Source organism: Diadema setosum, chromosome 14 (genome assembly GCF_964275005.1).
Source record: "Diadema setosum chromosome 14, eeDiaSeto1, whole genome shotgun sequence".
NCBI lineage: Eukaryota > Metazoa > Echinodermata > Echinoidea > Diadematoida > Diadematidae > Diadema > Diadema setosum.
Window position 1 is genome coordinate 13,516,358 of NC_092698.1, and position 16,128 is coordinate 13,532,485.

The following is a 16,128-nucleotide window of genomic DNA, read 5'->3' on the forward strand; positions in this document are numbered from 1 at the left end:
GTGATAACTGACATCTAACCCATTCCAACCCTTCTGATGCACTACTGGGGCTTGTACACCAGGGATTATGCAGCTACTGTAGAGGTGTAGGTTGACAGCCAGTGACATTGTGTACGTCATGTGCTCAGAGGAACTATGATTCAACATTTTCTTTGATCAGCGGAAGAAACAAGATTAGGCGAGGAGACATCAAAACTCTAGATCCCAAACCCTTGCCCCGGAACCAGTTTGCCCATATGATTTACTGCATAGTGACCTGTTTCGATGGGATGGGGATGTATAGCACCTAAGGTTTGTTTTATTAAGTTGGCAAAAGAAAGACTTTAAATGTATATGGAGCCACACTTGCCCAAGCATAAGTGAGGCAGTATACCAAGCAGGTAATTGTTGTATAGCTCGTTTTTGTGCTTTTGTAAGTGGGTATTAAAATTTGCAGTCAGTGAGCTGTGGAGATTTTTGCCCAAAATATCCAGTCTGCATTTATCAAAGAAAAAAGAAATTAAGCTTTGCCTCAGAAGCTCAGAGCTAGCAAGGAGTCATTGCATTTCTCTATTCCCTTGTCAGGGAACACAAAGATATTTCCGAGTTTGGGAGAAGAGAGAGGAATAGAGCATCAGAATTGGAGGAAGGAGACTGGTTGCTATATATATCTGCCCGACGGCGTTACGTTCTATGTTCCTGATGAGCTGCTGACCAAATGCATCCTGTGACATTTAACTTTTTTACCCTGTTTTGAGCCTACATTCAAATAAAAGCTCATCAGTGGTTTGTAGGGTATAATCTCTTCCTCTATCTCTACCCCCCCCCCTTCCACAACTCATACTCCCGAAATCACCCCAGGTTTTTGAAAGTGAAGGTTGTGATAAGTGGTCTCTTTTGCCTACCATGCTGGGCTGTGAGTGTGTGGATCCTTCTTCGTCTGCTGTTTATTGGGCGAGTCTCCTATAAGGATTGACTACCACAGTTGTCTTCATTTTCACCAGCCAGCCAGAGGAGTTTATTCGGGGCCCATGAATTGCAATCACTGGCTCTGCACACATCGACGCTCAGGCCACAGAAACTCTCCCCTTCGACCAATTGAGAATGATGCGATCAGGTAGTAGTCGTCTATCACCTCCCCCTTTTTCAGAGAGAACTATTTTTGTTTTGATTTTTATTTTGTCTTCCACTTCGAGCTGAAGCTCATCATAAATTTTCACTTCTTCCATCGATCCTGCCACTGGCTTTTCAAATCCACGGAATTTGTGTGACATTTATGTACTTCAAGAGCTGCTTATTAGTCTTCCCACAAACAACAACAAAACTGCACCTGTGGAGAAAGCAGAGATCTGTGAAGCAGTGCTGTGTACAGGCCTGCAATTTGATCAATCCACCCTGTGAGCGAATACAACGTTAGAGAGTCTCGAGGACAGGATGCCCACTTACCGGCGCTCGTGGCCTTTCTCCAAGCGCTACAATGCCCTTGAGAAGCGGGACCAGGGCAGCAAGAAGTGCGCCAAGTCAGTTCGGGAGCGCCCCAGCTGGCGCTATCGCCTCTTCCACAACACCAAGGGTGGGGATGCACCCAATGAGGAGGATGATAAGATCTCGCGTCCACTTTTTGTGCCTTGCACCTCGGCTCTGGTGATGGCGCTACAGGGGCAAGCTCAAGATGTCGTAAACCTGGTCATGGTCGGTCAGTATCAGACAGTTGATTTAATATGTTCATGTTAACTATCATCATTGAAAAACTATTTTCGTCTGATATGTGCATTGAAAAAATGAAAAGTAAATGCACCCCATTTATCCTCATCTGCCGCTCATAAAGATAAAACTAGTTGAGGATCATTGCTAAAACAGCAGCTTATTCACAATGAATAGATTTCACACACATCTACATTTCACACGCTACCACAGAGATGCCCTTACACTCCCATATCAATATTTTCGAGAATGTTATCAATGTGAGCACTTTAAAGGGAAGGTAAACCTAAAAAGCAATGTGGATTGAGTGAAAGCAGCAACATTAGTAGAACACATCAGTGAAAGTTTGAGGAAAATCGGACAATCGATGCAAAAGTTATTAATTTTTAAAGTTTTGGTGTTGAAACCGCTGGATGAGGAGACTACTAGAGGATATGACGTATGAGTGGACAACAATACAAAGAAAATATAAAGGAAATTCAACAAAAATTCACTTTTCTAGAATTATGAAAGAGCAATGGACCAACCTCTTTCAGAAAGCAGGGGGAATAATTGCTACCCCTAACATATGTCAATATCAAGTTGATGGAATTTGTAATTTTCATGAAAAATGGATTTTTGTAGAATTTTCTTTATATTTTCTTGGTATTGTTGTCCACTCATACGTCATACGCTCTAGTAGTCTCCTCGTCCAGCGGTTCCAACACCAAAACTTTAAAAATTCATAACTTTTGCATCGATTGTCCGATTTTCTTCAAACTTTCACTGATGTGTTCTACTAATGTTGCTGCTTTCACTCAATCCACATTGCTCTTGGGGTTTATCTTCCCTTTAAAGGGACTGTACAGTACTGGTTGAGGTGGGGATTCATGTTTTGAACATTCCTAAGTGAGATAATGAAAAGCCTCTTATGAAATATGAAAGAGCATGTAATTTTAACAAGGGTTCAATGTTTATTTGTTGAAAATTGGTTTTCAAATGGCTGAGATATCCAAAAAAGTGGTAATAATAAAAGGCGACATGCCACAACTTTATTAGAATCTCTTTGTTTCACCTTGTTTTTGGATATCTCAGCCACTTCAAAACCGATTTTCATCAAATAAACTTTTGATACCCCTTAGAATGACATGCTCTTTGACATCTCATAGAGTGGTTTCTGAATATCTCGCAAAATGTTAAAAGCTAAATCCTCACCTTGACCAGAACTGTACACACCCTTTAAAGCAAATTTTTCACATTGCCATGGTTGTAAAACATCCATTTTGTTGCCAGTTCACTAATCATCTTCTTGACACAAGCAGGCTTGTGAGCCATGTAATGGCATTGCAAGTGTCGGTGGCATGTGTGTTTGTTGATATTGACAGATTTTTAGTTCATTACATTACGTTTGGTATCTGAGACCTACATAAATCTAACTTCACATTGGTGTTATCTATATTGACTTTGACAATATGCAACCTGCCGAAAATGAAAATTTATTGCATCGTCTGCACTCTATAGGTCAATTTTCACCACATGATTACTGCTGTGTAAAGGCTGAAATGACCCGGAAGGGTTATCACTGTATTTCGAAAGGTCACGCTGTTGGTTATGCACCAGTTCACTAACTTCCGGTCACGCATGCACACAACTTGCATTGTTTAAAGCAGGTATTTTGAATTGTGCAGAGATAGTCAGCCTTTGCAGTTAGAAATTGAAAATATGCTAGTTGGACGTAGAGTGAGGCACAATAGGGCTAGCTAGGGATTGGTAAACCATGCTCTAGTCCCAGCATTCTTTTCCTTGTAAAATGTAAAATTTTGGTAGAATGTAGAAATTTACAACAGCTTTGTAGCTGTGTCGGGGGGGGGGGGGGGGGTGTTTCAATAAAAGCGTAAGGGTAGCCTACTTGTCATATGCTGTGTGCAGGCTAGTGAAGTTCATACTATAGGTAATACTAATGGCTTTCCTTTTGTGCATAATGACAAGTGTTGATACGAAGGGAGATTCATGTCCATGTTCACCATGTATTATACATGAATGAAAAGTGAGTGGGTGCTAACGAGGCATCATGCCATATGGTTGTCTGGCAGTACTGATGAAAGCTCTACATCCTGTGTTTACACAGCCATTTGTGTAATACCGGTATCCATACTCATACTTCCTGTTCCAGTTAAAATATGTCTACAGTTTTTTTTTTTTTTTTAATACCTTTATGGATTACATAGCTATGTGATGCGTCATGTTGCATATGTTGGGTAATTGGAGGACATTGATTTCCTTTGATGTGTGCAGATGTAAATTCCTTCCTGTTCAAATATTGGCACTGTCCCAGCTGATGTTGGATACAATTCATGCCCCATAGAACTTCCCCCAGTTGTGTACATGATTATTTTTATGCTGAGCACATAGTGATCCAGACAAAATGTAGGATCTCATGTGTAACTTCCTTGTAATTTGCAAGGGATTGATTTAGCCCAGAGACATTATTTTGTGTAGGTGTTTTTTGTTTTGTTTTGTTTTTGTTTTGTTTTGTTTTGTTTTGTTTTGTTTTGTTTTTTTTTTTTTGGGGGGGGGTCTGGTTTTGTTTTGTGTGCGTATGTGTCGAAACTGAAAGCGAGGATACCCACCAGTAATTGAGTAGAATATCAGCAAAAAATTGAGAAAATATTGATGGAATTCTGGCCATTTGAATGGTTATAAATCATTTAACATTGTGTCCAGTTAGCAAGATGGGTTTATCATCTTTCATACTTATATTGTTATGCCATCGTTTGTATAGTAGGCATACTTTTGTCTATGATAATATGTGGAAAATAGACCACAGACATTTTTAAAGAATCTTCTTCATTTTGCAAAGAATGTGTGATTTTTCAACAAAATGTCCTGGACATGGTGTTCCAAGAATTACTATATAATATTGAGAAGTATATCTTTCAAGAAAATATGAACGTAGGGATATCTAGTTGAGGATTTTATGACAAGACTTTTGCGTGCAATGTGGCAGAAATCCAGACAGCTAGTTGATAGTCCCCTGTAAAGATGACTGATAAAAGACTGACTAGTGGATACTGAAATAACTTTAAAGTGCAATATTCCGCTACGTTTTCAAGTTGGCTTGAATAAAGAGAGTCTAATCAGATGAATGCACAGGTGGAGGTTCCATCAATATTGGACCCAAAATAAAGTGATGGAATTTCAAGTTTCACATGTCTTCTTTCTCTCCCACAAAAAGAGTGATATTAGGACTACTTATGTAGACAAACAGGAGGTGCTGCTATAGTTGTACCACCACCTCACTGGTCTTCTGTGGATTAGTATAAAAAAAAAACAAACATTCAGTTTAATTTCATTCATGAAATCGATAAGAATGATTTGTATCCTTACATGGAATCATTGAAGTTGGCAAATTTTTAAATTGCTTTACAATAGGAGTGTAGAGTTTGTCATTGTAAAACTGTTTGTCATTTGAAATTATCATATTTGAGATCATTTTGTGCATGAACCGGAGTGCTGTGAGGTGGTGATGTAATGATCTCCTGGTTTGCATGTGTGGCTTCTAATGATATCATGGCTTCACAAAAACATTATTTGTGAAACTAAAATTCTGTAACTTTTTTTTATTAGTTGCAATCTGATTTGGATCAAATCTGTGCCATTCCGTACGTGTGATTTGACTCTGATTTGTCACAGTAAACTTAGATATGGTATGAAATATGTCACTTTAATTTTATGACACATACTGACGCATGTTTGTGATGGGGGGGGGGGGGGGTTGAAGAGACCACCTCTCTGTTTGAGATCATGGTCCTGACTGAACTCCACAAACTGGTAGTGTTCATAGGGATTCATGCTGATGTGAATTAGTGTCATACAAACTTTGAGATTTGTTGTGTCATGATCCAAACCTCGTGGTTTTTGCCTAAGTTGTGGACAAAAAAAAAAAAAAGTCCCAAGAAATATTATGATTATTTTGGAATTATCGCAATAATATGAGAAATAGCATGATAATTTGCACTGTGGCAAGTGTTTGAAGGCTGGAGGAAAAAATCTTGAGATTTTTTTCATCATGTCATTCAAACATTCAAGCCACACATTGAACAGCACAAGGATACATGTGCAAGGGTCACCATTTTGGTAGATTTCACGCATATGCAGTTTGGTCAACAAATTATCACGGTTGACAGTTAACAGGATCTTTCTGTCCATCTGAAGGAGTGCAAAAAAAAAATCTAATGTTTGGATCATGATCATTATCCCATTACTTTATCTGTGTGAATGTGACTAGTGGGGCAATCAGCATTCCTAGTCAAACAACTCCATGAGAAAATGTCAAACGGAAATATTAGAATCAATGTTATGTCAAATACTCTGTGCATTAAAGCTCTTGTCTTTTGTCAAATGTAAAAAAAAAAATGATTGTAATGCGGAATATCACAGCAAGTTTAAAAACCAAAGAGACACAAAGTTAGAGAATTGTGATGCAATTTTTGACTCAGCTTCACATCTGCTCTCTTGCGTCTGCTCTTTTCTTTTTGTGCATCCAAACTTTCCATTCTGTGCATTCACACTAAACCTGATGTGGAAAGCAATTTAGCATCCCTGTCAACCCTCTTTGGACCTAGCTAGAAAAGAATATCGGATCACAGTTATTGTGCATTTGAAGGAAATATGAATGTTCGTGCTGACTTTTAATGCAGCAGTTAGTCACCTAGAGTTCGGTACTGTAGACGTAGTATTGATCTTGGTTAGATCTTTGTTGATGATTCCAGACTGTGAATCATCCTTTGGGATCGAGTGACATTTATGTTTGTTCCTTGCAAAGCATGGAAAAACAAGTTACAATGTGCAAATCCTGCAGGGTTTAGTTTTTTTTTTTTTTTTTTTTTATTACATCTGCATAGTAACAAAAGATCCTCCCTCCTTTCCTTGAACAAGCACCTGGTGCAAAGAGAGAGAGAGAGAGAAAAAAAAAACAACTCATACACACTCACATATCATACATAACATACATAATGTGGATACACAACAAAGTTCTTCAGTTGAACAACTATGTTTTCAGCAGCCAAGATTTTTGCTGGAATTCCAAATTCAGGCCTCATCCATGACCCGTCTCTCCCAATGCGACACCGATCAATTTCAGGATAATTTTGAACAAACAGTAGCAGGCGGCGAGTCGTTGGAGTGCGACCATGCACAAAGTTTGGGCTCCCGTCTGCTCGCCAATGCTCGAGCAAGAGTGGGAAGAAGAAGGAATCGAACGCAGAATGACAAATTCACTCTGACTGAGGCAGAGTTGGCAAAAAACAAAAAGCAGGAAGGCTGCCTGGGTAGCAGTAGGAACAGATTTAGAAAGCGCTGACAAGTCTGCAGTACAGGTTTCGATTTTAAACAGAAAGGACCATGTCCTATTCAGGAGCAAGATGAATTAAATTCTAATGTGTCTGTGTGGGAGGCAGATTGTATGGGGAGCAATTGGGCATCTACTGCTGTACAATGCAGTCTTGGGTTCCAACACCCTCCTCCCCACCCCCTCTTCTTAAAATGGTATATGAGAGTTCTCATATGACATGAATTGAATGTTATCCCTTGGAATGTTTCACATCAACTTATTATTTTTTTGTTTGTATCTCTGCTCTGGAGATGTACACCATGATATGACTTTGGCATAGAATGTTGTAGTGGCTTTTGTTGTGTCTAACCTGCATTCATTTCCACCTCTGTATCCTCTCATCATTCATTTACCTTTCTTCTCTCAGTCTGTTGGCCAGCAGCCCATTTTAGTCCGTTGTAAATTCCTGCATTCCTCCATTCATTATTTGACTCTTTTTTTTTTCTCGTAGCCCTTTTCCTGATCTTTAAATGATTCATATTTCCTCTTTTTCCTTACCTCCCAATCCACTATGTACCTTACCCTTCTCTCAACAAATCAAAACTGAACAAATTCTCCAAGGTTTTCTGATTCCTTTTCATCCCTCTCCCCCTTAGCCCACTCACCTATCCCTCACTGTGCATAAATTCATATGGCCAGAATCCTCATGCCCCCACACTTGCTCTCTCTTGGAATGAATGTTGATGTCACAACTACACAGGGCATTGACCAGAGTTCTCTGTCATCTTGCAAAAATACTGTAGTAGAAATATGATATGGAGGTGACTTTGTGAGGATTGGAATTGTCTGCCATAACTTTGCAGCTAGTCCTGTTTTTCCACAATCAAATTGATATGAAATATTTGACTGTAAATAAGTTATAGTGGAAAATGATTTTTGTCGCAGCCATATAGCAATGAAAAAAGGATAATGGAAGACAGATGTGGTTGAACTGAAGCGGAGGGATACTAAGTTACGTGTATTTATTTTAGAAGACATGAAGTCAATGACTGAAGATGAGGAATGCTAAATGGAAGATGGTAGCTTGAAAGAATTGCACATATAAGCTACATTTTATCAGGCTGCAATATTGTAACCTGGTACATTTTGATCTGTTTTTGTTCTGTTTTTGATCTGTTTTTGATCTGTTTTTGATCTGATTTTGATCTGATTTTGTCTGCCAGTTGTGCTTGTTTGTCTTGGTTTTGTTTGTAGTTTTTATGATATTGATAATAAAGTGTACAACAATGATGGGATGAGATGGGTTTTATGTCAATTATTTGTTACAAAGTTGAAAGGTAGATAAAGTTTGATATGATCATCTGATCACTTACCATTGCCAAACTAAGCAAATGTTAATTTGAGGCATATTTCCTTTATTTTTTATTAGCATTTCCTTTTGAAATAAGATTTTCTCTTTAATATAAGACATATTAATTTCTATTCCTTGCATATTCTTTATCTAATTTGTGAAGGGAAAGGCTGATATGTAGAAATTACTTACTTGAAAAAAATTAGTGTAGATGTTTCCTGTTCTTGATTTAAGGGATAGAAAAAGAAAGAAAGAGATATAAAAAAGAGAGAGAGATATTGAAATTTGAAAGGAGGATAAATGAATGGATGACTAGAAAGAGAGAAAAAAGGCAGACAAATAGGCACTGCAAATAGCTGGAAATATGCTTGAAATACTCAAGTAGTAGAAGTGTAGAGATAAAAATGCTCTTGACAGTTTGTGAGAGAGATGTAAATATATGCGTAGAAAGAGATGGCATCCAGAAAATTAGGAAACAGAGAATTCTCAAGTGCATAAAAAGAAGCCCTTCAATCGTCATTTTAGTATGTATTTGCTAAACTGTCTGACTGCAAACCCACAGATCTGACCCACGTGCAGTCGTGATGCTTTTTGTGGCTAATTGCCTGTTTGTGCTTGCTAATGTGTTTGGTTTTGCATGCTTTTTATTCCTTTGGAGGTGGATTTTTACTAGTTGGCCATATGGTCAACAGGAAATGTCACGTCATTAAAAATTTTGAAGCTTGAGCATTCCAGTCAAACAGCAACCCAAAATGTAACCCACATGAGCAATTGGCTCTAGATTGTGCTGCACATTACGAAGGCTGTGGCGTAATAAGCTATGCAGACATCGACTTTCTGGACTGTGGTGAGGAATCAAATCATTGATTAGAAGTCTCATGACAGATATTGCAGTTTTGCTTCCTGCAGTGAGCATTCTCATTGCAAATTGTCACAGCTAATTTTTGTCAAAGTGAGAAAAAAATTGTGCTCCAGTCTGCAATTTTTGTGATGATGTTTTGGAGGGGTCTTTTTATGGTTTCAGTTATATCATAAGTATCACTAAGTATTTTTACTGGCAGTGTGTATGGTCCCAATGCAACACAGATATACTGTATATAGATATATAGAGAGATAGACATAGATATAAATATATATCAATATGTAGATAGGTAGATAAACCATTTTCCAAACATTGATCAGTTGTCTCTGTTGTGCAATGCCGGCTAATTTCTAGAAATTCTTTTGTCACACTTCAGAGCAGAAGTACATTGTTTGTCTTTTACGGTTAGACCTGTTCTCGGCACTTAAAGCAGTTTTTTGGGTTTTTTTTTTTAAAATAGCGTATACATAATGTCCATTGTCACATTGGGTATCAGATCATATTTCACCATCATGACACTCACACTGTGATTCAATGGTGCAATCAAATGTGCACAGAATTGCACACAAATACTATGAAACCATACATTTTTTATGTCCATGGAATTTTCATGACTTTCACAATGAGCCGAAATTCACACAAAAAAAGATAAAATGCACATGAGAGTTTGTGTGTTCACTCGGTCATGCGTTGAATGCCAGTGACAATTCGTGAAAATTTCATGCCACAAAAAGGGCCATCGGCTCCAATTCGTAAAAATTTTATGCTGCAAATATTTCTTGTTTTACAGTAGCTGTAATAATGTTGGCACACTGCCATTAGAATCATAGAATGCAATTTTACTCCGACTTTGATAGATAGAGAGGGAACTCAAACCAGTACAAAAAAGGAGATTCATCAAACTTGGATGTAAGATAAGGAAGTTATGAGACTCGACATGTTTTCTTCAAATTAACATCATTAGATACCACCACATACATGTATGCAAATAAGATGAGGCAGTGGTGTGTTGACCTCATTGGTTTTCCATTCATCAGCACACTGAAATTTCCCTGTTCTGACTCAAAACAGATTTTGGAAAAGAACTCGTTTCCTTGCTAATGCAACAAGGATCAAAATCGTCTTATTGCAAGTAGTGATGTCACATCACGTAATTTTAAATTCTAGAATTTGACTGGCTACTGATGGGATGAGAATGAAACAGTATGTATGTACATTTGTAAGCAGACAATAAAGTATGACAAATGTTGCCGTGTATATCAATGCTATGTAATCCTTGACAGTCACTTGGGAGTGAGATTTTCCCCCTCAAAAACAATATTTTTAGGAAAATATAACTCCTTATATGGGGATGTCAAGTGTTAAATTACACCTCTAAAAACAATATCTGTTCAATCACAGCTGTTAACAGTCGTATCCGGGCGGGGGTGGGGGGGGGGGGCATTTCATGAAGTGTGTTGTCTGATATTTTTTCTGACAAATTTGCTCTCAGCCAATCAGATACAAGGATCTCAGTAGCTTATGATAGTTTGTCAGAAAATATATCTGACAAAATGATTCATGAAAAGCCCCTCCCCAGATCCCTTTTGTTTTATTTTTTTTTCTATGTGTGTGCGTATATGTGTGTGTGTCTCGTGATGAAACAGCAGGAACAATTACACTTTGCACAGGAACAAAAAAGAAGAAACGACATGAAAGACAAGGGAAAAAGAAAGTAAAAGAGAGGAAGTACAAGGGTTGATCATGCATAGGAAGGAGGAATTACATAATCAATTCCCAGCATTTTTAGGGCCCTAAGTGCATATGCAACTTTTTCATGAGCAGGAAGTTCCCCTTACATATATGTGCAGAAACAAAGAGAGTAAAAACACTACACAACACACACACCTACACACACACACACGCACACACAACTTGTAGTATGAATAGGTCAATTTTTGTAGAAAGGTAACTCGACCACTTAGCACATTGCCAACAGTCTAATCGTGGTTGGACTACATTGATGTACTTTGTAAGATGTGAAATGTTTCATTATATCTTTCTTGAACTTTGAAGTGATGGACGAAAACTCTTTGGCTTTTTAAGCAGTAACAATAATGGGAAACCACAGGAATAGCACCATTTTGTATTTTGTAAGTGGGAGACCATACAACATTGGTATCGGTGCCAACCCCAGGCAAACATTTTGAAACAGCATTTTGAAACTTTGGATGGGAAGAACCTGTGGTTTTAGAGCAGCAGTATGATTGCACACCACATGGTAGCAGTGGTTTGAGTTGCTCTATCCTTTTCTTCACCTTCCCTATGTCACTGCACATGTGTAAGGTAATTTGATGAGATGAATACATTTGTGACCCGCTACAACAAAAAGGTCCTAAAGTCGCGCACGGTTGAAGCCGTGAAAATCGAGTTTGAAGTCAGAGCATTAAAACTGGTCAAAACTTACGATTTTCTGATTTTGATATATTATTGGTGTCTAACATGTCTTCTATCATCTGTCGAAATTTTGAAGCAAAATGATCAAAGGAAAGACCAAAAAATAGCGTTTTTCCTGAGCCATGTTTTTTGGCATTTCAACGAAGCAGATACTGGTTCGAAAATTTGGATTGAGCGCCACAGATAGGTTCCGCCCCTAACAACGACCAGAGTGATCTCATTGGTCAGTTTGCTGCTTGCTGCTAACCGCAGCGTGAAGCTTGCACACTGCCCAGTCGACTGGTGCGTGCGGGCGGGGTGCGCTACACTCAGCCGCTTCTCACATCCTGGTCACTGATTGGTTGGTGAGGAGACCACCGACGCTGATGTGCTTGAATGATCTCTTCGGGGGTTGCTAGGGCTTACCTTCTATTGTTCAGAGGTGACAACTGACTTGCGTGTCCCTTGATCGCGATTGCGTAGAAAGGAAGACTTTCAGGACGCTTTTCTCGAAACAATGATTTTCCAGACGTCTCGACATGCTCTCTTTTAAACATCAATATCTCCGCAGCCGATTATTTTTATAAAATGTGTTATATGTCAATTTAAAGCAGAAAGACTAGGGGATTATATCATGCAATTTTCAAATCATCGACCTCGCCCGACTTTAGGATCATTTTGTTGTAGCGGGTCACATTTATGAATTCATGAATGCCTATTTCCTGTATGTTCAATCTAGCTTTTCCAGTGAACATTTGCTACCAGTATCACAACATGCATCAAATGAAATGAATACATTTCACATACGGGAAAAAATATGGGTTACAATCTTAGAGTTGAGCAGTGGATATTTTGATCATATTCAAAAGATATAAGTCATCTGTTCTGTAGCCTTGTCTATTGCATTTTTTGTTATTTTGATCAGTGTGAAAATATTTCTACTGATGTGAAGGAATAGGGTGTCATAGATCCTGAAACAATAGCACAAGGAATGAGGAAGGCAATTCCAGTGGTTAAATTGAAAACAAAGAAAACAGCAGTCAAACAGTAACACCCCATCCACACACACGCACACTCAGATCCACTTGTTATAATATAAAGTGTTGACAGAATACCTTGAAACCCCGAGAGCCCTGAATGCACATTTATTTAGCGGACAGTCACCCAACAATTTTGCATCACCCTCAAGCGCACTGGTACAGCAGAGCCTCGTGGGATACAGCCCTTACAATCAAATGCCAATCGAGAGGGAATCCCAGAAGTAAAGTGGAGTCATTATAGGGCATTGCATATGTGAGCATACAGTTGTAACCTCCACTCTGCACTGCTATCAATGCTGTTTTGATTTTCTTCCTCTTTAATGCACTTGGTTCAATGTCTCCCTGTTTTCATGGTTGCCCCCAAGTGCTGCTATCTTTGGTACTTGGTGCTGGGGGAAGGGGTACTGAGGATATTTTTGAGTGTTTTGAACACAAGGAATCATGCGGTTTACATTGTGGAGATGGTCACATATGCAGCAAAGTATATTGATTTGATGACCTCTCATTAGAAGATCAGTCACTTGTCACATTTGGTAATCACTGCTATGAAGTTTTCTTGGATGTTTGCCATTCATGAATTTCTTTATTCATTAATTTGACTCACAGTGGTTTTACAACTTCTTGCTTAATTAGAATTGTTTGAAACCTGAAACAGAAGTAAAGGTAGATGGTAATATTACTAGAAGCTGAAGAAAGAGATGAATGACACTGGAAATGCATTCATGTGAATAGTAGCATTTATACAATATATATATATATATATATATATATATATATATATATATATGAGTTATTGTACACTGCACAACGTAGTTAGTGCCTTTCTAATTCTAGCAGTGTCATAGGTATGGTAAGGACTCAGCAAGTGTACTCCATGTGTACACATTGTGATTTAAAGGGTGTGTACAGTTCTGGTCGAGGTGTAGATTTAGCTTTTAACATTTTGTGAGATATTCAGAAACCACTCTATGAGATGTAAGGATGAATGCAGTTCTAAGGGGTATCAAAAGTTTATTCGATGAAAATCGGTTTTGAAACGGCTGAGATATCCAAAAACAAGGTGAAACAAAGAGATCCTAATAAAGTTGTGGCATGTCGCCTTTTATTATTAGCACTTTTTGGGATATCTCAGCCATTTGAAAACCAATTTTCCTCAAATAAACGTTGAATCCTTCTTGAAATTACATGCCCTTTCATATTTCATAAGAGGCTTTTCATTATCTCACTTAGGAATGTTCAAAACATGAATCCCTACCTCAACCAGTACTGTACAGTCCCTTTAAGAAAGCTATAAGAAACAACCAAATCTTTCCATTTATGCCAAAGTGGAAATGATGATTAATCACCTCTGATTGAACGTATTTTCATTTTTCTCATCTTTTTATTTCTTTGAGTCAACCACCTGCTTGCATCTGGTGATATTAAGCCAGTTCCGATGAAATTCGGCCAACCATGTGTGGAGGTAGCACAGCGGCATTGATTTTTCACACCCCACATATGAATGAAGAGGATATTAAAAAGGCAAGAAAACACTCTGGCATCTATCCCTCGCTGACTGTTTACTATGCCGCTTGCCTTTTGCGCCCGGGTGATGCTGAATATGCCCCAGCAGTGTGAACTATCCATGCATGGCATATTTCTTATTGTCAAGCGGCCAGCAAAACACTCAAAACGCGTCAGAGCTCTGTGGTGTAGCTTGCAAGGGATGCGGTATTAAATGCTGATGTAATTCAGTTTGCACCCTATTTGCGGTACCGCAAGCGTATTTCAATCAAATCCGAGGTGTTTTCTTGGTTGGTAGGGGACAGAAGGTGGACGAATGTTGATGATTTGTTTCCAGGCAGCTGTCTACAAAATGGCTCATACCACCTTCCTTTCTCTTTGTCTCTCGCTCTATCTATCTCTATCTCTCTCTCTATAGGTTGAAGACTAGAGTTTGGAAAGTAATATCTGACAGCCAATATTCTATTTCAAAGATAGAAAGACATTTCATATTGATCACTCGTGTTTGGATCTCTCCCCCTCTCTCTGCATCTCATCTGTCGTGTGCTGGCTTCCAGCATAGACATTGAGAAATTTAGAGAAAAGCTGCAGTTGTTTAGATTTGAGATGAACAGATTTGGCAGCAAATTTCAGCATGTAACTGCCTCTGATGAGTAAATATGATACATGCTGCCATGGAGCATGTAACCAAATTCACTACATTTCATATGATTTTTTTTTGCTGTTTCTCCGTCTAAGGCCTCTGTATGCCAAGCGCAGTAACGGCAACAGAGGGTTTTTTTTTGTTTGTTTTGTTGTTTGTTGTTTTTGTTTTTTGCTATCGCTTGCCAAAAGGAACCACCTTTGTTTTTATTGAAAGAAAAATCAATAATTTGGATACAAAATCACACTTACAAAAATTATCCTTAGGTCAAAATCAAGTGCAGCAAAATCACCAGTTACAGAATTATTTTGTAACAGATTTATTGGTGGGGAAGTGATATTGTAACAGAACCAGACATGGTTCCTTTTGGCACACCATAGCAAAAGAAACGGATCGTTACAATTACTGTGCTAGATGCGCAGAGGCCTTTATTTTGACTTTGTGATCTGTCATGCATGTGTGAGGTATAATATCTAGTTTGTGTTGCTGTGGTGAATTGGATGGAAAGAAGTTTAGGCTAGAAAAGGGAAAGAATAGGTGACTAAGTCCCTCCCTCCCCCCCCCCCTTCCCCATCACTTCCATTTGCAGTATGTCACCATCTAAGTTAGATAACAAAACATATCGTGCTGTGTTATACACTGACAGTGACCTGTGTGTGTGTGTGTGTGTGTAAATTGAGATGATATTCTGCTATTTAGTGACATGGAGAACAAAACAGAATGTTTGTTTACTGCAAAATTAAACTGAGTTTATTTTCAGTTATATTTATTTACTTCCGTTCAAATAATACCAACAACAACAGGTCAATTAGGTATGAGTGTATAACGTAACAAAAAACTGGTCCCTTTTACCATTACACCGTGTAACATATCCATGAAGATCCTGAACATCATGTAAGATATGCATGGGATGGCTTGATGTTTTTTTTTTTTTGTTTTTTTTTTTAGTTGACACATGTCAGTGTTTTTGTGTACTCCAGAAATAGACTTCATTTTCAGTGTGGGAGGCCAAACTTGCACATTACAGACTAATACAACAAATGAGTGCATTGATGTAGAATTGACTAAGAGAGCAAATTAAATATAGAATAGAATAAAAGTATGCATGCCTTATCAAATTAAGAATGTATGGATCAACAAGATGGACACCTTCATTGTTATGCCATTTGTCCACCAAAGCCATCACCAACCAAGGATGAAGCTAGTTTGAAGTTTTGCTGTACACACTTTTACTGATGCATGCTCTTTATTTTGTACATAGCTTCTTGCTGACTAGCCTGCCCCTAACATCCAAATCCATAGTACACAAAGTTAATTAAG

The 16,128-nt window shown here is 38.3% G+C and overlaps 1 protein-coding gene across 1 annotated transcript in view; it reads left to right on the forward strand.

The window, feature by feature from the left end:
• Window positions 1–1,413: 1,413 nt before the first annotated feature.
• The window catches only part of LOC140237871 (diacylglycerol kinase beta-like), a 124,106-nt gene continuing 109,391 nt past the window's right edge, over window positions 1,414–16,128 (forward strand). The window contains exon 1 of the mRNA XM_072317803.1: window positions 1,414–1,675. Coding sequence (XP_072173904.1) covers window positions 1,414–1,675 — 262 coding nt within the window. The remainder of the gene's footprint in view (window positions 1,676–16,128) is intronic.